This window comes from Camellia sinensis, chromosome 2 (genome assembly GCF_055761805.1).
Source record: "Camellia sinensis isolate YWXY chromosome 2, ASM5576180v1, whole genome shotgun sequence".
In the NCBI taxonomy this organism is placed as follows: Eukaryota; Viridiplantae; Streptophyta; class Magnoliopsida; order Ericales; family Theaceae; genus Camellia; species Camellia sinensis.
Window position 1 is genome coordinate 207,798,474 of NC_138962.1, and position 24,937 is coordinate 207,823,410.

Consider the following 24,937-nt stretch of genomic DNA (forward strand, 5'->3'; position numbering starts at 1 on the left):
AATGTAATAATATATTTTTTATATTATATGACAATTATTATGATATTTTCTGTCTAATTTTAAACAAAAATTAATTTTAAAAGTAAATTGAAAAAAATTTAAAACATAAAAAGCCAAAGTAAGAAAGCGGCCATTTAGCAAAGTGTAATTTATCCTAGAAATAATTTCAAAAAATCACATCAGACCATCACATAACATACATTCACCACATAAATTGCAGAAGTACATTCATTCTTCTTTTAAGGATCAATGAGCAAAATTTTGCCCTCGGTATTATTGCTTGCGACAAAATAATTTTCTGGAAGCAATAATATTCAACAACAGGTGGAAAATGAAAATAGTTATGATGATTATATATATATATTGCATATTTGCAAGGCTTGGCCAGGAAATTTTGTCGCGCGTTACTTCTGCAAAGCTCGTTTGATTCTCGCATCAGGTGGTCCGATGAACAATTCAGTCTCCACATCTAAATTCTCAGTAGTTTTTGTGCACGCCACAATTTCCATGTCTTCATTTGATTCTTGCTGCAGATCTAGGCCATACTGGAAACATATATATAGAGTCGACTCTCTAATAATTAATAATCTTCGGGGATTGAAATATTATTGATTCATTTATTTTATTAGATATTAAGTAGGTGTTTGACATGCACTAAAAAAGTTCACTTTTTTTGCATACATACACTTATTTGGGTCATATCAATCAACATCTCCTTTTCACTTTTTTACCCACTTTCTCTACTTTTTTACACATTTTTTTAAATAAAAAATCAAAAATCAAAAAATACACTTACTTAGAACATCTCAAATCACCTCCAAGTTTCTCACATTTTTATGTTCCCAATGCGATACATAATAATAGGGCATGCATAAATAAGGTATTGTTTTTATTTTTCCTAAAATTATGTATCATTAAAGCTAATCTAAAATGTTCCTAAATGACTTTGGTTGGTGGCCAATTGAATGACTCAGAGAAAAAAATGTAACCTTGTAGCGACTTTCGAGATCATAGTTGTTCAGTACCAAATTTCTTAATTTTCATGAGGACTGAAAGAACCAGTGGATGGGCACAATGAATATTGAAAATTATAAAGGAAACACTAAAAATAAGCCCAATAAAAAGGGAAAAAGAGAATCACCTTCTCGCATAGAACTGCATTTTCAGCTGCTAGGATTTTCTCCTATATGTGATGCAAGAAAAAGAGATGCAACATCAGCAAGAAGTGAGATGGCCTTAATTGGTTGTGTTTTCATTTTTCGTGATTTTGAAAACAAAACAATGAAAAGTTTGAACACACCCATCATGTTCAAATCATTTTCTTTTTTCTGCAAAAGCAGAAATCAAAAATTTGAAAATAAATTTCATGGGTAATTTTTTAAAAAAAAAAAAAAAAAATGAAAAACAGTTTGTCGGGAAAATGAAATAAAAAATAGAGAATGAAAACACAACCAAACAGGCGAAGCTTCAATCATCCATCCTAAATTCTAGGTTTTTTAACTCTCTGTTCAAGTTCTCATAACCAACTAGAACAATGTGTTATTGGGGGCCTAATATCAATAAATTTTGATAATTTACCTTTTCTTTTAGTTGCGCGATATGTTCCTGGAAAACTTGCATCTGAAATACAAACAAGAATCAATATGTTACTAATTTTTTCAGTTTCTATTTTTTTGTAGAAATTCAATAGATTTGTACTCCAAATGAACCTTTCTGGCCCGGACAGTGCTTACGCTCCTCTCCAACTGTTGTTCAATTTGTTGTAATTCTTCGATGGTGCACGACCCTAGACATTCTCCCAAGAGTTTCCTAATGCATATTTCAAATCCAGAATTTAGAAATGCAACAGCCTTCGTTCAAATATGAAATGGGTTAAGTTCAAACTAGGCCTTCTAACCGTTTTGCAGCTTCAAGAAGCTCTATCTTCTTTGACATGTCCACTGCTTCATTCTTCAAATGCTGCCAGTCCAAAACAAATAATTGTGAGAAATTTGAGTTCCGTAGGGTCTAATGGGTTCCCATAGGTTTTGCGTTTGAAAAAAAAAATGGACAGCACATGAGAACAAATTGTTGCTCATAGTCTTTATAGTTAAAATCTCTTCATCTTACTTATTAAAAAAAAAAAAAACAAAAAAACCATCAAATTTGAAATTTTCCAACAAGACGTTGAATATAAGCTGGGTTTTCCAGGCTTCTTAGCCTGAACCAAATGAGGTTTTAAGAGATTTGATAATTATAGTAAACTAATAGAAATATACATATATATGTCTATAACAATGAATTTAAATATAAATCCTGAAGTTAGACGTAGTACACCGAAAAAGAAATTGGTATATGATCATATAGAGGGGGCATAACCTGCATGTTGTGCTCCACTAATAATGCATTGTTTGATTGAACATCTTTTGTGTGCCTCTGATAACGCTGCACCGTCTCCTGCATGCTGAAAATTTTCAAAACCAACACAGATGCAGTCACTGAATTACTCAATCATGAATACGTGAGAATTGCTTCAATCAAATACTCATGTTCGTCAAAGTCTGCATCATACATTGACTTCAAATTTTGAAGACAATCTGCAGAATCATAAATTGAATCATAGTATATAGTGAACAAAATTAATTGGCATATCCACTATGGGAAGGTTATATCATTCTATTATAGCGTATGTAGCTAGGCTTTCATATGAAGAAGGTCCAATGATGGGTTTTCAAGAACAGCAATAAATAAATACAAAATTTATTAACCAGAAACAATGACTGAATATCAAAATTGATAGTCAAGTCTGCACAAATCTAGTCCTATTTAGTAACAATTAATCTAATTTGCTTTAAATCCAGACCTCACCAGACTTTTTTTTTTTTTTTTTTAAATTAAACTTGATTCATGCATCCTACATGGAAGTCAGAGTGGAAGATGATTATGCATGTTTCTATACACATTTCAAGTTACATTTCTAGAACAATTGTAGAGTTCTCCATTCATGTATGAAGTAAATATCTAGTATTGGAGATGTGTAAGCATTAAATGGGAAATTAACCAAGTACATGTATGTAGTAGATGTCATATTATGCCTATATAAAGTTTTGTACTCGAGTCATTCTGCAAAAAAATGAAGTTTGGAAATTGCATACTAGTTAGAATGCTAACCAACCTTTAATCTCTCACCCTTCCTAAAAGGATTTTAAAGTTGGAAAGTCATTGATTTCACATCAAATTTGATGTAAAGATAGGACTAATATTTTCAGAATAAGTCATTAGTTGCATTCTGCACAGTTGGGAGGTTACCTAGAAAGATTTCTATCTTGTTGATGCAAATCCCATATTATTAGCTGATAATTTTGTTAGTATCATATATTCATTCTCTTTTAAATTAAATTATCAGGTTTGATCCCCACCCCCACCCCCACCCAATGAAAAGGGATTGTTTTTGACTTTGGACAACCAATGCTTCTTTACTGATGCAGTGCTAACATTGGCAACCATATCACTCTCATGTGGATGCCATTGTTCAAGTTGGAATTAATGTCTCGTTATTGTGATTTTCATGAAATTGGAAGTTGTAGAAGAAAATCAATGATTTATATATTGTGTGTACATATCATGCATCTCTTTTGGAGGGGGGTAAAAAATGGGATGTCAGCAATATATACATATATATTGTATTAGAGTGGGACTAATGCCACACACTAAATAGCTGGAGTCTCTAACATTTGATTGTATGGACAAAATTACCATTTTCAGTCTCCACCTCCTTCGTTCTCTCTTCTTCCCATCCTTTTACTGACACCATCCACTATCTACTCTCTCTAATAGAGGGTGGCTGGGAAACCTCCAATCCGCCAAATTGGCGGATGGCAGATTGGAAAAAATCAATCCGCATTTGTCTGCCGGATTGGCAGATCGATGCGAATCGGTTTCGCGGTTTAAACTTTTACAAATTTTGAACATAATACAACTTGTCAACATTTTTTTTTGATAACAATTCAACTCAACATAACCAAAAGATTTTCAAGTAAATTGTCAAATACCAATAATAAATACATATAAGAAAATTATACATTATCAAAACTATTTCATTACTTTTTTTATTATTGAAAAACTATTTAATTTGATTTTTTTAAAAAAATAACAAAATTAAGCTTTATATTTTTCACACAAAAATACTAAATATCAACACTTACCATTTGATAAAAGGATTTCCAAATTGAAAACCCAACAAAATATCTAAACTCTTTTTCAATTGAAAACACAAACATATTATTTAAATTGAAAACACAAAGTCTTACAAATTACTAGGAGTGCTCGCGGTTTGACAGTTCGGTTGCGGTCAAAGGAACCTCAAATCTGCTATCCGTCCAAAACTGAGCGGATTGAAAAAAATCAATCCGCAACCGCCCGCTTGTCATCACGCATCCGTCCAAAATGTGGCGGATCGGATCGGTTCGGTTCGGTCAGTTTAGACGGGTCGAAATATCCACTAAACACCCCTACTCTACTTCTGGGATTTTATTTGGTCCCAAACCGAACAAAGATTGGAGCTCAAAGAGACAACTCCTAAGAAAAATCAACTTGGCCAATTAATCTCATAATTTGCTCGACGAGCTCTAGCTACAACTTCCTGGTCAGTTTTCTCTCCTTCTCCGGTCAGAAATCAAACTCTAACGTGTCCTTGGAACTCCACATTCCACCTAGTCACCAATCCATGGTGGCATTGCTTCAAAATCAACCAATCTTGGGGTTCTAGCACTGGTCACAGTGTCGAAACCACAACAGAAGATTCAAATATTTTTCTTCTCTTTTTCTCTTGCTCAAGCATAACAATCATTTTTCTTGAAAATATTTGGTCCAAACGGGAATGTGCAAGATCAGGGGTATTCTTACCTTATCAGATTGGTAGTCTAGCAGAGAGAAACAACAATCGAGGTACATGTTTATCAGATTATATATGTAAATCAGTTTGTGTGTGAAATTTGAATTTTGTCATACGGGTTGCAATCTTTATCTCTTCATTTGTTGTGTTGACATCATCCGCGAGTGTGAAATGTGAATTTTGTATGGGTTGCAATTTTATCTCTTCATTTGTTGTGCTGATATCATCCACGAGGCTTTTCAAAAGCTCTACTATATCTATATCTAATTCCTTTTTCCTGGGCTTCGGTTTATTGTGGACTTTCACGCATAAAAACTCACCATTAAATTTCATGAACATGCACACATATCATACATATCTCTAAAATCAATAAATTTGTTGATATTTTTCTTTTTTCTTTTTCTTTGAGATAATGCTTTGATGTATCAAAGTGATGTCCTCATCAAAGTCGAAGATAGAATAGAGAAAGAGAAAAAGAGAGTCACTATGACGATCAGACTGAGGATAATTTTGTCTATACAGTATACAGTGTGTATCTAACCATTTAGTGTGTGGCATTAGCACTACCCATTGTATTGGACAGCGAAATGTAACCATTGGCTATTAAATCAACCTTTTTCTTCCTCTCTTTTTTTCACCTGTGTTATTTGGTATCAGAGGTTGTACTATACTCTCACGTCAAAACCCTTCCAACTTCTTAAATATTTGTATGGCCCATCCCATGTTCTTTAAAGTTGCCAACAAGTATTGGGAAGGGAACTCTTTCTGGGGATGAGCACGTTTCAAATTGGTAAAAAAAAAATTACGTTGTTTTAAAAAGAAATTGAAAAAATGGAATACAATGTTCTTTGGAAATGTTAAAGCTAAACTAAAAAAATAGTGGAGAATGAAATTCATTTGCTAAGATTGGGGTTTGAGCAAGGATGATTTAGCTAAAAGATTAGGGAATGAAGTTGGAGACTAAGCAAGTTGGTTGACAGGCCTTGGCAGCAAAAAGCTAAAGGTCAACTGAATTGAATGCGATGTCAAGAATATAATTTTTTTTCCCCACATTATTTCCTTATAACCAAACACCCTAATCTAATATATCGTCATTGGAATACAGAATATTGTATATTTAGGCGATCCCATAATTTCAAGAAATTACTAGGGATTTGATTTTTAGAATTTGATTATGTAATTATTTAATTCCCTTTTCCTGTGCATCTTATATTGATTATGAATGGACATGATCTTACCCAAATTAGGGTAAGTCAATATTGTACAACTTTCTTCTTGGTATCAGAGCCAAAGAAACCCTAACCACACCTACCAATCACCACTGCCAGCCTCTCCTCCCTTTCCTAGTAGCCGACTCAGCTACCTAGCCCTTTTCAACCACCTTACACCACCCGAAACCCTTTCTCTCTCCGTCGGCAGTCTTTTCCAGTCACTGCTAGGGTTCCTACAGCAACCAACCAGGCTCCGTCCTGGTTTTGTGCAGTTCAACATCCTTCTAGGGTGGTTTGGCTGGTTTCTAAACTTTTTAGGGTTGTGTGTTGCTGATGTAGTAAGCAACCTGTGTGTTCCTTATTACTTGGACTACCGATTTGTTCGGTAGCATTTTTTTTGTGTGACGCCGCTACTTCGGCTTCGTGGTGTTTCAGAATGTCTGACTTTGTTACACAAACCCAGAGCATTATGCCTCGTTCAAATGTTTCCCTTGTCTCCCATGTTTCAGTTCATCGGATTACGAGTGTGTTGCTAATGGTCGCAACTTTGCTGCTTGGAGTCAGTCTGTACGTCTATATTTTAGGGGTAGAAGAAAATCTGGATGGCTTCTGGAAACCGAGACACAACCTCCTGCTGATGATCCTAAGCAGGTTCAATGGGATATTGACAATTGCACCTTACTTGGTTTGATGTTCAACTCTATGGAAGAACGCATCTACAACATGTTCATATAATGTGATATAGTTCCTCAGTTGTGGAGTGCTCTTACTCAGATGTACGCACATTCCCACAATGATGCTAGGATTTTCGAACTCTATTAGGATATTTCTCATGCCTCTCAAGAAGCTTTGGGATTTATCGTTGCCGAATTTTTTGGGTACCTTCAGCCTTGTTGGGAGGAGTTAGCACATTATGAGCCATTGAGTGATTTTTCAGCTATTGCTGCTTCTATTGTGTCTGCTCGTCTTACTCACCATCACATCTATCAATTTCTGATGGGTTTAAAACATGAATTTGAGTCTCTTCGTATTCAGATTTTGAACACATCACCTATGCCATCCTTATATAAGGCTTTTGCTACTATTGACAGCGAGGAGCATCGTCGTTGATTGATTTAACCGGTGGCTCCGCTTCCTTCCTCCTTTCCTGCCTTATCTTTAGTTTTAGATCAGATGGCTCTTGCTGCCAAGTTTGGTTCTCGTGCTTCTAGTAACAAGGTTATTTGCCACCATTGTGGCGTAGTTGGTCATGTCCAAACATAATGCTTCATGCTTCATCCTGAGTTAAAGCAGCGCTTTGCAAGGACACGCCCTTCAGGCCCTCCTCATACTACTGTTATTGTTGACACATATAGTACTCCTCAGCCGACTCATTCTGTTGATCTTCATCAGCTTCAACTCAGATTGATTGCCTTCAAGGGTAACTTGGTTCATTCACTACCATGTCTCCAAGTGTCCTTTCGACTGCCACACTCGCTATAGGTACTGCTATAGCCTTTCATGTTCGCACTGCACCTACTTGGGTATTGGATTCTGGGGCCAATGATCATATGACCGGTGAGTTTTCTTATTTATCCTCTCGTCTCTATTACCACTCAGACTATATGTCTTGCTGATGGGTCTATTTCACATGTCCAATATAAGGGTGATGTGTCACTGTCGTTTGATATTACACTTACTTCTGTCTTACATGTATCCCATTTTGCTTATAATCTTCTCTCCGTTAGTCGCCTTGCTAAAAACCTTCATTGTGCTGTTATTTTCTTACCTATCCATTGCTTATTACAGGACCAGACTTCGAAGAAGATTTTTGGCAGAGGGTTTGAGCATGACGGGCTATACTACTTCGGGGACCCAACACCTTTCCATCCTACCACTTCTGGCCTGTAAGTATCTGTGTTACCTAAGTCGTCTTCCTATGAGTTTTCTTTTTAGACTATAGCCTTGTGGCATGCTCGTTTAGGACATGCAAACTTTTATTATTTATGTTTACTTTTTCCGTCACTAAATAAAGCTTGCAAAGATCATCAGTTTCACTGTGTTGTTTGTGAACTGTCTAAACATACTCGTACTTCTTATATTCCTCGCATGTATCGCGCCACCTGTATGTTTGACCTTATTCACTCTGATATCTAGGGTCCTTTTCCTCTTTTGGCTTTTTCTGAGCGTCGCTATTATGTGACTTTCATAGATGACCATTCTAGGTGTAATTTGATTTATTTGCTTAAAAAGAAGTCTGATGTGCTTCCACTTTTTATTCAATTTCTACAAATGGTCAAAACCCAATTCCACATCATTGTACGCAATATTTGTTCTGATAATTGGGGGGGGGGGGGAGTACATCTCTGATGCATTTCGCTCCCAACTTGATTAGCATGGAATTTTGCAACAACTCACTTGTACTTACACCCCTGAACAAAATGGGATTGCCGAACGTAAAAACCGTCATATTATGTCTGCTGTCCGATGTCTTCTTTGTAGCATGAATGTCCCTAAATCCTACTGGCATATGGCTGTGCTTACTGTTGTTTACCTCATCAATCGGACACCTAATCAGATTCTTCACGGGTTGGTCCCTTTTCAATTACTTTGTCCAGATATCGTGTTATTTCCTCTTATGCCTCGTGTGTTTGGTTGTACTTGTTTTGTTCAGGATTGTAGTCTTACTCAGACCAAGTTAGATAACAAGTCTCTTAAATGCATCTTCTTGGGCTATTCAGTTCTCCCTAAAGGCTGTAGGTACTATGATCCGTTGTCTCATTGTTTTTATCATTCTACGGATGTGACATTTTGCGAAGATATGCCATTTTTTTGTTCTAACCCTGTGTTTCAGGATTCTGCCTCGAGTGCACCGCCTCCTGCTGTGTCACCGAGTGCTCGCCCTGTTCTTATCATTGATTCATTTGCTCCTTCATCATTGTTTGTATCTGCACCTGCCAGTCCTCCGCCATTACAAACATACTTTCGTCACCCTCGTGCTCTGCCCCCTCCAGCATCTTCTTTGCCCTTAGGCCTAAGTACTCCCTCTACTATTCACTCCCCAGCTCTTTCCCGTTATCCAACCCGTGAACACTGTCCCCCTAATTGGTTTGGTTGGTTTAGTAGTACTAATCACCCTATTTTCCAGTTTTTATGTTATGATGCCCTTCCAGCTTTTCATCGGTCTTTTCTTGGCAAGCTTGAGTCGATCTCTATCCCGCAGTCTGTGTCTGAGGCTCTCTAGAATCCCCAATGGGTTGCAGCTCTGCAAACTAAAATGGTTGCTTTGGAGCATAATCACACTTGGGATCTTGTCTCTTTACCTTTTGGTGAGGTGACTGTTGGGTGCAAGTGAGTTTTTACTATCAAATACTTGGCTGATGGTACAGTGGACCAATATAAGACTCGTCTTGTTGCTAAGGACTTTACCCAGGTTCTTGGCACCACCATTCGTTTGCTTATTTCCTTGGTTGCCTCTTCTTCGTGGCCCCTTCATCAACTTGATGTCAAGAATGCTTTTCTACATGGGGACTTACTTGAGACGATCTATATAGATCCTCCACCTGGGTTTCGGGCTGAGGGGGAGTATGCTGGCAAGGTCTGTCGTCTACGTAAGTCTCTCTATGGCTTGAAGCAATCTCCTCGTGCATGGTTCCATCGTTTCAACTCTGTTATCCTATCCATGGGTTTTATTCAATGTCACTTTGATCATACATGCTTCATTTGTCATCAGCCCAATGGTCGATGTATTATTTTGTTGGTCTATGTGGATGATATCATCCTTACAAGAGATGATTCCATTGGTATTGCTAAGGTAAAACAGGAGCTTAGTCGAGTATTTGACATCAAGAACTTGGGTCCTCTCAAATATTTCTTAGGGATTGAAGTAGCTCGTTCTTGCAGTGAGATATCATTGTCCCAACAGAAGTATACTTTGGATCTTCTTCGGGACACCGGTATTATGGGATGCAAGCCTGCATCTACTCCTATGGATCCAAATCTAAAACGTTTGGCCGAGTCTGGTGAGTTGCTTTCTGATCCATCTCACTAGCAGAGATTGGTATGAAGTTTGATCTATTTGACTAATACACAACCAAATTTGACATTTGCTGTGAGTGTGGTTAGTTAGTTTATGCATTCACCTCATATTGCTCATCTTGATGTTGTTCACCATATCTTGAGATATCTCAAGTCATGTCCAGGTTTGGGTTTATTCTTCAATGGTGAGATTCAGACAGGATTGTCTGACAAACGTTCCACTTCTGGGGTATGCACTTTCCTTGGTATCCATCTTCTATCATGAAAAGCCAAAAAACTGCTAAACTAAGTACCGAGCCATGGCTCATAGGGCATGTGAGTTACTATGGCTTCGGTCCATTTTTATTGAGTTAGGCTTTGAGGAGAATAATTCCTCCAAGCTATTTTGTGACAATAAGTCTGCCATCTTACTTGCCTCCAGCTGTGTGCTTCATGAGCGTACTAAGCATATTGAAGTTGATATTCATTTCATCCGGAAAAAGGTTCAAGTTAGTATTGTATGTCCCTCGTTTGTTCCATTTTCTTATTAGACTACCGACATCTTCACCAAATCTATCGAACCATCCCTACTTTGATCTTCCAGTGACAAGCTAGGTTTGGTTGACATCTTTGATCTAGCTTGAGGAAGTGTTGGAATACATAATATTGTATATTTAGGAGATCCCATAATTTCCATAAATTATGGTTATTTAGAGATTTGATTTTTAGGATTTGATTGTGTAATTATTTAATTCATTTTTCTTGTGTATCTTATATTGATTATAAATAGATATGGTTTCACCCAAATTAGGGTAAGCCAATATTGTATAACTTTCTTCTATAACCATCAATCAACGCCAACATATCTTTATAACCAAACATCTCACCTCAATGTGATTCTCATAACTAAACAACTGCTTCCCTTCCCTTCCCTCTTTTGCATCCCCTCCACCAACGCCACCATCAAGAACCCAGATCTTGCATCCATGAATATCATTGTAAAAGAAAACAAATTAGATCTTGGGTTTACCATTACCATGGCTTTTGGGGGGGAGTTTTGGAAGGGAGTGAATTTTCAAGTGGGGACTGGGGAGAAAGTTAGATGCTAGAAGGACATATGGTGTTGGAGGTGCAATTTCCTTTGATTTTTGGCATTGCTACGGATTGAGAGGCCACGGCTGATTCTTGTTTGGCAATGGGGATGTAGTGATTTGAGATATTCAGCTTCGGCTTAAAGTTCAGGATTAGAAAGTTGATCAGTTAGGCGAGTTCGATTTTCTGTATGGGTTAGGGCTCTCGGGTAAGGGGGAAGGTGTGTTGGTTTGGAATGTAATGGGTGCTAAAGGTCAGTTTTCTATTCGGTCCTTTTATCGAAGTTTGGTGGAGGAGGTGGGAGGTGCGTTTCCTTGGAGTATTTTGGTGCCTCAAGTTCCTTCTAAGATGGTTTTCTTTTTATGGACTATTGCTTTAGGTCGGGGAATCTTACAATTGATAATCTGGTTCATCGAGGGCATGTGATAGTGCATTGATGTTGTATGTTTTGTGTTGATGCAGAGTTGGTTGATCATTTATTTCTTCATTGTTCTGTTGCATCGCGACTTTGGGGGCTGGCTTGTTCTCTTTTTGGGATTATGTGGGTACAGCCAAAGGGAGTTGTGGACATGTTGTGGAGTTGGAGGGGGGCTCGGGTTGGGTGGCGTCGGCGACGGGTGTGGTCGTTGATGCCTTCTGGATTGATGTTGCTGGTTTGGTTAGAAAGGAATAGGAGAACTTTCAAAGAAATTTATCATTCGGTGTTGTGAATGGAGAATCAGTTCTTAGTTATATTGTATAGCTGGCTAGAGTGTAGAATTGATCTAGATTTGTTTACTTTCCTAGATTTTATGAATAATGTAATTGGCTAGGCGAGTTTGGTTTTCCTTTTTTTGGTTTTTTTGTATTCTTTGCATCATCTTGATATTTTTCAATAAAACTTTATTATTTGTCACAAAAAAAAAAAATTTACCACGACTTTTGGATGAAAATTTTCCACTGACATTATTTCTTTAGGCTCACTAATCTAACACTACAAGATCCATGAACATTCAGTGTGAATGAATAAACAAATTACTATAATAAAAAATCAATAGGATAATTAAAAGAACCATTTCAAATGGCCACCATTACATGTAAAAACTTCAAATGGGTCAAAATAGAACACCCACAATTTATGTTCTTTCATCAAAATCAAAGAATATCATCCCAAGATGATCAACCGTAACTATAAAATTAGAGCAAATTTCATAAACAGATATTGAGAGCAATGATAGCTTCTTCAAACCTGTGAGAGATTTAATCCCACTGCCCTACATTCCTCGTGATTCTCCAATTGCTGCTTCTTCGCCAAGAGGCTATATGCATGCATGTGTGTATATATATTTGAATGTGAGTTGAGGTAGTGATAAGGGTGGTCTTAGTTCAAAGATGGGTGACTTTCTCCTTCTCTTCCCTTTTTCCGTTCCTTTACATAGTGGTGATTTGTTGTGACGATGGCGGGTGGTGTGTGTAATTATGTGTTTCTATATAAATATATATATATTGTAGGGACATTTTTCGGGGTTGTCCATGTGACCTAGGTTGTTGGCCGAGGTGTCACGTGGGGAACCTAGGGGTGCCAAAGTGCCATGTGGGGAACCTAGGGATGCCGAGATATGATGCAAATTATATCGGAATCAGATATATCGGATAGAGGACAAGAGTCCTAGATGATGTTAGACTACTTGTTTCAGTAAGGTTGGACTCTTAAGAGAGTTGATACTAATCTAAATAAGAGGAGTCTTGAATAAGTAATATCCTTGTAAAGGATTCATATTAAGTAAGACTTCTAGGGGACGAGGGCACTGTTGGTTATAAAAGTAAGGCACCCCCGTGAGTCTAAGGTATGCTTTTGATTGTGAGTTGTGTACTTGTGTGGATATCTTTGAGAGATAAGTTGACTGACTTGATCGTTGGAATGCCCTGGGTGGACAAGCCACCGCGATATTTTTTTCTTCTTGTGTGCAGGTGTTGAGCTTAATCTATTCTGCCACGTACTTTCCAACTAAGTTCTCAAGATCTCGGCAAAGAGATCTGTTTGGTTGTAAGGTCAAAAATCAATATCCACAATTTCGCACCATTTGTGGGAACTTAGTTTGTATAGATGACCATCATCGTGCAAGATCAACATGTCGGCGACGACGAGTTCAGTGAAGATGGAGAACGAGACGACATTGACGGAGTGAAGATGAATAAGACCTTCAACTATGGAAGGATCGAGTTAAGTGAGCAGACCCCAAATGAAAGAGCTTGGCTTAGGTCAGCAGATCCCAGATGAACGACCTTACCCTAGGTAAGTGGATCTAAGAAGGCATGACCTTGGCCTAGATGAGTAGGTCTTAGAAGATAAGAGCTCAACCTAGGTAAGAAAATCCCAGATATGAGAAGACAAGATCTCGACCTAGGTGAGTAATTTCGAGAAGACGAGCTCAACCTAGGTGAGCAGATCCCAGATGAATGACCTCACCCTAGGTGAGTGGATCCAAGAAGGCACGACCATGGCCTAGATGAATAGGTCGAAGAAGAGAAAACATTGACCTAGGTGAAACAAATCCTAGATGGAAGAGCAAGGCCTAGGTAATGCAGATCCAAGATAGAAGAGCTCAGCATGGGTGAGTGTCAATTATGGGACTTGTTGGGAACCAATGAGAAGGTGACGCGTCATGATGTTGGTATAACAGTTGAGTTTATTTTGAGATGACAGATTTTGAATCTTGATGTTCTTGAACTAGCAAGTTACGATCTTAGCTAGTAGTGCAATCTCGGTTGAGATGTTGTACTTGTATGAAAAAGAACATGTTAGTTCTTGATCCTTGACAAGTAGATACTTGAGTCCTTGTTTTTGGAAGCCAACGAGTCATGATCTCGGACAAAGAAGTATCTTTAGCATGTTGTTTAGCCGACATGTTGAGAGAACAGATGATGGAAGTTCTATCACCTCAGATTGCCGAAGTAATAGAACCTAAGAGGCAGTTGTGGGGACATATTTTTAGGGTTGTCCACATGGCCTAGGTTGTTGGCCGAGGCGGCACGTACAGAACCTAGGGATGCCAAGGTATGATGCAAATTATATCGGAATCTGAGATATTCGGATAGAGGACAAGAGTCTTAGATGATGTTAGGCTACTTGTTTCGGTAAGGTTGGACTCTTAAGAGAGTTGATCTTAATCTAAATGAGAGGAGTCTTAGATAAGTGATATCCTTGTAAATGATAAGAGTCATATGAAGTAAGACTTCTTGGGGACAAGGACACCACTAGCTATAAAGTAAGATATTCCCATGGGTCTAAGGTATGCTTTTGATTGTGAGTTGTATACTTGTGTTGATATCTTTAAGAGATAAGTTGATTGACTTAATCATTGGAGTGCCTCCGGGTGGTCGAGCCACCATGGTATTTCTTGTCTTCTTGTGTGCAGGTGTTGGGCTTAATCTATTCAGCCACGTGCTCTCCAGCTAAGGTCCCCAAATCTTGACAAGGAGATCTATTTGGTTGTGAGATCAAAAATCAACACACACACACATATATATATATATAGATAAATAGCGAGATAAGATATTTTAAATTAAGGTTGTTTGGCTACAGAAAGATGTGAAACAGTAAAAAAGTAAAATTACACCATCTATAAATGCCCTGTACTTAACAAAGTTGACAAGGGAAGACTGCAATTTTAGAAACTACAAGGGCGATCCTTATAATTGTTACATACCTTAAAATAGATCCTTGTAACTACAGGCCATCCTTACAGCAACCTATCTTCTTAATTGTATGCCTGCCCCTCCTCTCCGATCTTATTACTCCGTATGAATAGTTTGGAGAAGTTCCTAATTATTCTTTATTACGTGTCTTTGGAACCCTTTTTTTGTTGTTCTTCCTAAAAGTAACAAACTCAATGCTCATTCTACCTTTTGTGTATTTTGGGTTATGATACTCATCAAAAAGGGTATAGGTGTTATGATATGTTTTTTGCCACGTAGTTTTTCTTGAGCATCTCCCAAACTTTTTCCTTCCACCAAAGACTATTCCCATATTTAAGGAAAACTTGATTCATATTAATCTTTTTCCTGTTGATGTATCTAATGCCAAGTATACCAAGTTTCTGAACTTCCATCTTCTCTAGATACTTCTACAACATTCACATCTTTTTCTTTGGTCTATTCTCACAAGCAGGTTGCTCCTCCACATATCTCCATTAATTGCTTCTCCAACTTCTTCTACGGACCCTAATCCTCCTGAACCATGCTATTCTCTTTGTGATCTTAAACCATTGGTAAGACTTAATTTTTTCTATTAATTGTTTCTCTACTTCCAATCCCGCTTTTCTATCTTCTATTCATGTCTACTTTGAGCCTCGGTCTTATAAGAAAGTTTATATTGATCCTAATTAGGTTTGTACTATGCAAGTTGAGTTAAATGTTGTTGAGAGACTCGTACTTTGGAGTTGGTTTCGTTGCCTATAGGTAAAAATGTTGTTGGTTGCAAGTAGATTTATGAAGTTAAAACTTTCTAATGGGTTTTTGAAGCATTACAAGGCGCGTTTGATTGCCAAGAGCTTCTCTCAAGAGTATGAAATTCACTATTAAGTAAAATTTGCTCGTTGTTAAGATGACGAGTATTTGTACCTGTTTGTGGCTTCTATTTGTCACTGGTCCCTCTCACTTGGATGTCAAGAATGTCTTCCTCAATGGTCATCATAATGAGAATGTTATATGCGCATTCATTTGGGTTTTTCTTGTCCCAAGGCTATGTTTGCCGCCTCTATCATGCTCTTTATGGCATCAAACAACATCCTTGTGCCTAGTATAAGTACTTTGATTCGACTATTACTCAGATTGGCTTTCTCTCTAGTGCTTATGATTTCGCTTTCTTTATTCGCCATACTTCTATTGAGATAGTTGTTATAGCGTTATATGTTGATAATATGATCATTACTAATTCTGACTCGGGTGTTATTGTTGAGGTAAAACATCTATTTTTGGAATTTGATTTAGGATCAAGTAGATATTTTCTTGGCATCGATGGTTTCTTCCCCTAAGGGCTATCTTTTGTCTCAATCCAAGTATGCTCGTGGCATCTTTCACCATGCCAAACTCAATGATTATAAGGTTGTTGATACTCCTATTGAGCTCCATGCTAATTTCTCTACTTCGAATGGTGTTCCTGTTAATGATCCTACCTTCTGTCAGGAATTGGTTGGATGTTTGGTTTATCTTATTGTGACTCATTCTGATATCACCTATGTTGTTCATGTGATTAGTTAGTTTGTCTCTACCCCTCGCTCTACTCATTGGGTTGCTTTGTTACGTATTTTATGTTATGTTCAAGGTACTATCTTTCAGAATGTATTAATGTCGTTTGTTTCTTCTCTCACATTTAGGGTTTATCTTAATGCTAATTGGGTTGATGATATTTATGATTGCAAGCGTACTAGTAGTTTTTTGTGGCTTTTCAGAACTCCCTTAACTCTTGGAAAAGTAAAAAACAATGTCATTGGTAGATCTACAGTTGAGGTTGAATATCATGCTATAACTCATTCTACAATCGAGATCGTAGGTCTTTTGTAGGCTTCTCTTTGATTTGGGTGTCTCTATGTATCTATTTCCTCTCCTACTTCTCTATTGTGAAAATACAAGTGCTATTCAGATTTCCCACAACTTAAATTGTCATGAGCACACGAAACACATTGAAATTGTTTGTCACTTTATTCGTTAGCATTTACAAATTAGGCACCAATATTTTGTATCCTCCTCTTTACATATGGATTTTTTCACCAAGACTTGTATGTCTAACTTTCAATTCTGACAAACTTTTGCTGTTTAATAAACTCACATCAGGAGTTTTAGGGGGTTCTAAAAGGAATATTTTGTTTTTGGGAATTAACTTAGTTTTGGTAGCATCCATATTTGTGTACCTTTTAGGGTTTCAAGATTTCCTCTTCCCTAATATTTAGGGGCATAACCATTTTAACCAGTTTCGGGATTCGAAAGTTAATGCAATCTTGTTTTTCATCTTAACTCACACATAAAGATAGTCAACTCAACTAAAGAATTATATAATGCAGATGTGAACATGCAAAGCACCAATCACAAAAGAAATTAGGGTACAAGCAGATTTTCTGTAGTGCTTTGACAAACAACCTTCTACACTCTCCAAATTACCTTAAACCATTACTCGATAGTCCAATACAATCATTACTCTTCCCAATCTTATAGTGAATATATTCCTATTTTCTCCTTTCTTGTGTCTTCACTAGCATCTGCTCATTCCAAATCCTCAATCTTACAAGCATGTCATATTCATTTAGTTGTTAAATGGTTGGTCATCTTTCTTATTAATGAAAGAGCGCCGAATTCTCACTCTAAAAACCTCTCTCTCTCTCTCCTCTTGTGTGTGCGTGTTTTCCCCTTTTAACAAACTTGATTCCCGTACTATTTTTCTAGGTTTCTTAGATTGCTGTTTTGATCTCTAGTTTTGATCTTTAGCTTCAATGTGGGATGTTTCTTGGGTGTATTAAATCTTTCACTTCCGGTGGTATCAAATCATTTGGCTGTGTTTGGTGCTTGAGTATGGGTTTTTTTTGCAATGGTTCAGCTATGGGGTTCGATGGTTGGTCGTCATAGCATTGGGATTGGTCGGCTTCAGCACAGGGTGTTTCGATGTAGCACTAGTGTTCGACAACTTCATTCTAGAGTGAGTTTGTTATCCATGGGGGTGTTCAGTGACTTCTTTCTAGAGAGAGTTTGTCGTACAAGGTGTTTGCAAAGAAGCTAGTTGTAACAACCCTGTCCTGTACTATCTTAATTAATCATGATTATGTTTGTAATTATATGCTTAATTTGAATTTGGGTGTTAATTGCATGATTATATGTGATTTTGGCTCTGTATCTGTCCACCGTAGGAAAATCTGTTAGAATCTGTGCTTTGAACTGAAAATTGAAGGCCTTATTGGCCACAGAAACCGAAATTGACTACGCCATTGTGATTGGCGTAATTTTTAGAGCCTACGGTGAAATTTAATTAGAAATTGATTTGGATCAAAATAATTAGATTAAACTAATTGAATTTGGTACAATTAATTAGCCTTAACCAAGTCTAATTAGATACGCCTATACATAGGCCCCATATACACTTAAACTCACCATTTTTTAGCATTGTTTTTGGGCTCATTTCTCTCCTTTGGCTGAGATTACACTCTAGAAAGAGTGAGAGTGCCGAATTTAGTGAGAGAGAGGGAGCTCAAGATAGAGAATTGATCAAGGAGCTTGGTGATCTTGATCTGCCCACCGTAGGAAAATCTGTTAGAATCTGTGCTTTGTACTGAAAATTGAAAGCCTTATTGGCTACAGAAACCGAAATTGACTACGCCATTGTGATTGGCGTAATTTTTAAAGCCTACGGTGAAATTTAATTCGAAATTGATTTGGATCAAAATAATTAAATTAAACTGATTGAATTGGGTACAATTAATTAGCCTTAACCAAGTCTAATTAGATAAGCCTATAAATAGGCCCCATATACACTTAAACTCACCATTTTTGAGCTCAAAATCTGAAGTTACACTAGAGAGTGAGAGAAAACCGAAATTAGAGTGAGAAGTGGGTCAACATGGAAGAATTGCAAGAGAATTCAAGAAACTAAAAGGATTAGCTCAAGAATTGGCCATAGTTGAAAGAATTGAAGCTCCTAGGTGAGTAACCAACCCTTAATTCATGAGTTGAGTTTGTAATTATATGAATTCAAAGAGAATATGTAACCAAGAGCAAGAATTAAGTTGTAATTGATGAAATTGAAGTCAATATACACATGCATGTAAGAAATTGCCGTGAATTTGCATATTTGAGCATGAAACATGTAGCTCGTGTTGACTTGAGAGTCATATACTACATGCATGTAAGAATTTCCATGATATGGAACTCAATTCAAAAGATTCATGTTACAATTAGAAGTTAATTATGAGAACATGAAGAATATTACACCAAATCATACATGCATGCATAATTCTAATAGATTCCATGATTTTGAACATCATTTGTGCTAGGATTGGAGTCAATAATTGACATGCATGAAAGGTTTGTGAAGATATGAAGCTTGTATAAAGTTTGAATGCATGAGCTTTGACCATACCAAGAGAAATGTTGATTAATATGAGAATTAGTTCATGATTTTGGACAATTGGTTTTAAATAACCTATATTCTCATGCTATATAATGTTTTTCCATGATTTTGTACCAAAAACACGAACTTTGAACCTTGGAATGCTAAGTTTGAGCTTCAAGAACAATTCTGGAAATTCCAGAATTTGGCATGTCCGCTCGAGCGGGGAAAGCACCTCTCGAGCGTGAAATATTAGTTCCCAGAAGTTTTGTAGACATGATGTCCGCTTGAGCGGGGAAGAGTTACGCTCGAGCTCCCAGACACACACTTTGGCTCTCAGCTCGAGCATCTGAAGTCACGCTCGAGCGTAAAAATGAAGTAACCAGTACTTTTGCAGACCAAAGGGGTCCGCTCGAGCGAGGAGCCCTATTTCTGAAATTTTGAAAAGATATTGTGTTTCATTTTCCGTTCTCTTTCATTTCTAAGCACTCTTAGGCATACATTGAGCTTTGTATATAACCTAAAGGGATAAGAAAGAAGCCTAAAAGAAATAATAAGTTAAGAACGAATTGAATCGCTGATGACCCATTGTAATATGAAATGTGTAAGGTCAAGCGCAAGGGCAAATCCATCGGCGAAACACTGTGAGTAATATCTTAGTAAAGATATTTTCAAGTATGTTACTTTCCAAATGCTACTTCTGTATAAGCTTCATGGATTTGTTGATTTAAAATATGAATGAGTATTCTATATGCCTAATTTTGTCTAAGGTCGTTTGACATGTTTGATATGTCTGAATTGGGCCTAAGGCCGTTTGCCATTTGATATGTTTGAATATAAAGATGGGCCAAAGGCCGTTTGAATATCGTGATGGGCCAAAGGTCGTTTGAATGAAAAGTGATCATTATAATGAATATGAAATACGCATAGATATAAATATAAAGAGAATGGGCCCGAGGCCGTTTGATACGCCTGATATGTTTGAATTGGGCCCGAGGCCGTTTGATATGTTTGAATTGGATCAAAGGTCATTTTGAATAAAGAGTTGGTTGGACCAAAGGCTGTTTTTTATAGATGAACCCAAGGTCGTTTTGTTTTATATAAGAATTGGACCTGAAGTCGTTTTACATATGGATATGATGTGTTGGACCCGAGGTCGTTTTGCTTTGTTGAGATTTGTAAATCTGATGTGAATGAGAATAGTGGTTCAAATGTGTACATTATAAGTATGACACATTTATGAACGAATCTCATTTATTAACCTCTTTATTTTGATATTATTCACTAGGTGTTAGCTCACTCTTATTTACATGTATGTAGGTGAGCAAAGAGACGTTCAACCCCAGCCTTAGTGGAATTTAAGAAAAGAAACCGAATTTTGTAAAGTCAACCCAAGTGCCTCACGCAAGAGGCTTTATTTATGATCTTTTGCTATTTCTATTGGTCATGATAAACCGTTTATGTGTATATGCTTTCAGTTTAACTGACTATGTGTTTGAATGATCCTGGGCATACAAAATGTTAACTACTGATATGTGGTGCGAGTTATTATTAAGTATATGTAAAATGTTTTGATATGCCATGTAAGCATAGCTCATTGGACAAAATTTTTAAGTTTGTTTCCGCATCTGGCCCCATATTATTAATTATTAATTGATATTAGGTTTGAGGCCGTAGGTAATCTCATGATTACTGGCTGGTTATGACCTTAATTTATAGGGGCGGGTTCGGGTCATGACACTAGTTCCTGCTAAGGAGGAGAGCAGTTTATTTTCGGCGTTGGATTGACAAAGAAGACGCTCCAGATTTGTTTAGGATATTCATTCGGGCACCCCTATGTGAGGGGTTTTGGAGGTGTTTCGGCGCTTTGTTCGACGAAGAGGAGGTCGACATTGGGTTGACAAAGAGGGGATAACATGGGTGTTATACTTCTAGTCGTTGGTGAAGACGATCTAGATTTGTTTAGGATCTTCATTCGGGAGCTCCTATGCAAGTGAGAGTTTGAGGGGTGAATTCCGTTTATATCTATGGGGGTGCTTCGACAGCCATGGGTGGTGTTAGAACATGGAAATCTTTTGGCAATGGATGTTTGTTTGACCCTGACCGCATAGAGGAGGTATTTCGACCATGGAAGTGGGTGTGTTCGGCTGTGGATGTGGGTTTTGTTCAACCATGGGTGTATCCAATTAACGGTGTTCGACCATGGAAGTATCAGTATTCTGCCGTAGGAGTTTCGGCCCTGGAAACCTCAGAGTGCTTAGGTGTGGGTGACTTTTGGGGTTTCAAGCATGGGGCTATACTTTGGGAGTAGTGCGGATGTGCTTTGGGAGTTGAGAAGATCAGGCATGGGTGACTTTTGGGGTTTCAAGTGTTTTTTTTTTTTAAATTAAATTCTTAACTTTAAGAAATAAAAAAAATTTTGTTTTGTTTTGTTTTGGTTTTCTTTTCTATAAAAATTGTGAGGCCAAGGGGTTGGTTGCATGTTTGCGAGTAGCAAGTAAGGGTATTTTGTACTATCCGAAACTCTCTCGATGAATCGCATCTTCATATACCTTTAATTTTATGTTCTTAATGAAATTTTCACTTTGTTGATAAAAAAAAATTTCATAGTTGTTTGGCTCTATGTAATGTCAGGTGTTCCAATTTAATTGTAGACAATCATGCTTTCTCTTGCTAGTATGTCTTCCTATTGTGGCAACATAAGCGTAAAAGAAAAATGTACATATATATGTGTGTGTAAAAGGTGTGAGAATTTATAATGTACATATATATGTGTGTGTAAAAGGTGTGAGAATTTATAGAGATGTACAGTACCGCTATAGAAGTTGTTCATAGCCCCATTGATATGAACTTAATCAAAAGAAATCTTATTGAAGTATATCAATATTTTATGATCGTAACTTACTATTGTCATCATAATTTTATACAAGACTACATAGAATATTTTAGTTTATCTATTGTTTACTTCTTTGGTTATTAATGAGCTTTCTTTTTTCAAGGTGAACACCAAGGGTGGGCAGGCCCAACTTGAACAACCCGAGCCTAGACCAAAATTTTTAAGACTTCGACAATGTAATTTTGAATTTGATGCGGGCATGGGCAAATGTATCAGGCAAAACTCAAGTAACGCGATGCCCAAATTGTGTATATAAATTTATAAAAATATTAAATATACATAAAAATTATTAGCCATTGTATGATATTAAATTAATATAGACCATTAGATAATATTCACTACATATATCACACACGCAAATAACACAATACAAATCCAACCATTTTCTTCTCACTCAGAAATGACAAAAACTATTACAATGGCCTAATTGTTCTCTCCTCTATGTTTCTCTCTTATCATATAAATTATTTGTTTTGATATTATTAATTATTTTACTAGGAATTTTTATTATTTATTTTTTTGGCACCAAGTTGTTCGAATCAAAGGCCGACTAATCCCTAGGGAGCACACGCCCTCGGCAAGGAGTTTTCTATAAGTGCACCACAGTTAATCCAATGGTTTTTTCGCCAATCCGATGGCCCTAAAGAATTGTTAACAGCTAAGAGGTTTCAATCCTTGAACCTTAGAGAAATCACAACCCTAAGACCGACGGCCTTGCCACCAGGCCAACCCTTGGGGCTACTGGAAAAAAATTATTAATAGAATATAACTTTAACAAATCAATTAGCCTAGCAAAAAAAAAACCAACATCACATTTGTGGGCAATTTGAGCCTAGCCCGAGTTCAATATAATATGATTACAGGCTTAGGTAGACAAATTCAGGTTGGAAGTAGGGTCTAGGCAGGCTTGAACAACTATCAACACAACTTGGGTTGGACCTGACCAACTCCTCAACCCGCCCAAGTTTGCACCCGTAGAACATTTTTTTTTTTTCGATGAAGTGCTTGCCAACTTCCCGAGTAATTTTTACCTTTGCAACTCTACTTACTTCAAACCTTGGATAGCACTTCTAGATACCAATTATTTATTTTCTAGTGGGAAGAATTTTGGGGGAGTTAGGAAAATAATAGTGACTCTGATACCAAATTTGTTTTGAGGGCAAAGAAAGTGTAAAACCAAGATAGTGTAGCAAGTGAGAGAATGAATTGAGATGTAACCACACAGAGCACATTTGATATGAACTTAGAACTTCAACAAAAGAATGCTCACCAAAATACACCTATAGATTATGATCTTATTAACTTGCAATTGCCAATATAGAATGTCCTTTATATAGGACTACATAGAATATTCTAGTAAATATTTTTCATACCTTAAAAGGAACTTTTCGCATTCTTATGTAAGTATATCAACTATTCTATGCCTTTTTTTTAAGAAATGAATGTACCACCTAATTTAATAAATCCTAAAAATCATGGATCCACATTCCTAACACTTAATGGTTACATCGGTCTAACACCTCAAATTCACATCAAACCATTGCTTGGTAGTAGAATTATTAATTTTTCGTATCTTACAAGGAATGGACTCCTATCTCTCCTTGTTTTACCAATTTTACTTGTTCATCTCAATCCTCTTTTTGTTTACACCCACTTTATAAACACATTGCATCGAGTCATGGACAATCTATTCGTCCATCACTACTTTAACCCACACCCTTATAATTTATCCAATTTACATCATGTTGCTCCAATTTTGTTGCACACTTATCAATCTTCATTATTTATTTTTGTTAAAAACACATTCCCATCCTTTTTTTTCCTCCTTGTGTTAGCACTCATCACTTGTTTATTCCAATCCTCCTTTAGTTTACACTCATTTCACAGGCATTTTTTTGTTACGCAACAAAGTGCATTGTAAAGCAAAACTAGGAAAACTTGAGGTTAATGTATGGCAAGACTTGGAAAGATAAGATTAGGAACCAACAACTTCATTCAATGGTAGAGGTTTATTGAAGATGAGATCTGGAAAAATCAATTAAAATGGCTTGAACATGTACAATGAAAACAAATGATTGCACCCTTTACAAGGAGTAATATTGTCCACATTAAGGGTAATGATGGGAAACAAGAGAAACTGAAATTTACATAGGTTGAGATAATAAAGAAAGAAGGGTCGATATGTTTCCAAGATTGTCCAACAAAGAAATGTTATCTTATGGTTTAACTAAATGAATTTCGATTGAGCGGATTGGCAAATAGGATTCATGTAACAGATGTTAAGTAGTTAGGATAAAGACTTTGTTGAGCGCGTCTCAATAATAACTACTAAAGAATTAATGCATCTTGTTGTTGTTCGAGAACTTATTATGCCTTTAAAGGTCATGATATTGCAACCCGAGGTCTCCGATGTAGTGCCTACAAAATTACCTAGTGAATTTGCTCCAATCATAATCAATGAAGTGGCCAATGGTAAATCAAAAGATTACCTTGTGCCAAGAAAAGAGGCTAAAAAGAAAAGAATCAAAGCTGGGAATATCAAAGAAAGCCTAATGAAAATTGATATGGATGAATTCAAAGATTTGATTTCTATGCCAATTGGCTTTGTTATTCAAGAAAAATTAGTAACACAATTAAAAAGATCAATCTCTCATTATTTTTTTTTTTGCAATTTCCAACAAAGAAAAGGTGGCGCCAACTTGAACATTTTAATGTGAAGCCATGGATGCAATTTCAAAGCTTGTGGATTCTTATAACACTTCACAACTCGAGGTTGAGTTTTTTTTCAACCAAGG

At 36.9% G+C, this 24,937-nt stretch overlaps 1 protein-coding gene across 3 annotated transcripts in view; it reads right to left on the reverse strand.

Moving 5' to 3' along the window:
• Nucleotides 1-214: 214 nt before the first annotated feature.
• LOC114314976 (MADS-box protein SOC1) overlaps nt 215-24,937 on the reverse strand; it is a 35,915-nt gene continuing 11,192 nt past the window's right edge. Inside the window, exons 3-9 of one of the 3 annotated variants that reach the window (XR_003647625.2) lie at nt 2,359-2,443; nt 1,898-1,959; nt 1,710-1,809; nt 1,579-1,620; nt 1,142-1,183; nt 990-1,049; nt 215-545 (exon numbers count right to left, since the gene is read on the reverse strand). Coding sequence is in view for 2 of the 3 variants with exons in the window: in XM_028261547.2 (XP_028117348.2) it covers nt 405-545; nt 1,142-1,183; nt 1,579-1,620; nt 1,710-1,809; nt 1,898-1,959; nt 2,359-2,443 (472 nt within the window). In the remaining variant the exon portion in view is untranslated. The remainder of the gene's footprint in view (nt 546-989; nt 1,050-1,141; nt 1,184-1,578; nt 1,621-1,709; nt 1,810-1,897; nt 1,960-2,358; nt 2,444-24,937) is intronic. The other 2 variants (XM_028261547.2, XM_028261548.2) reach the window with 2 other exon arrangements.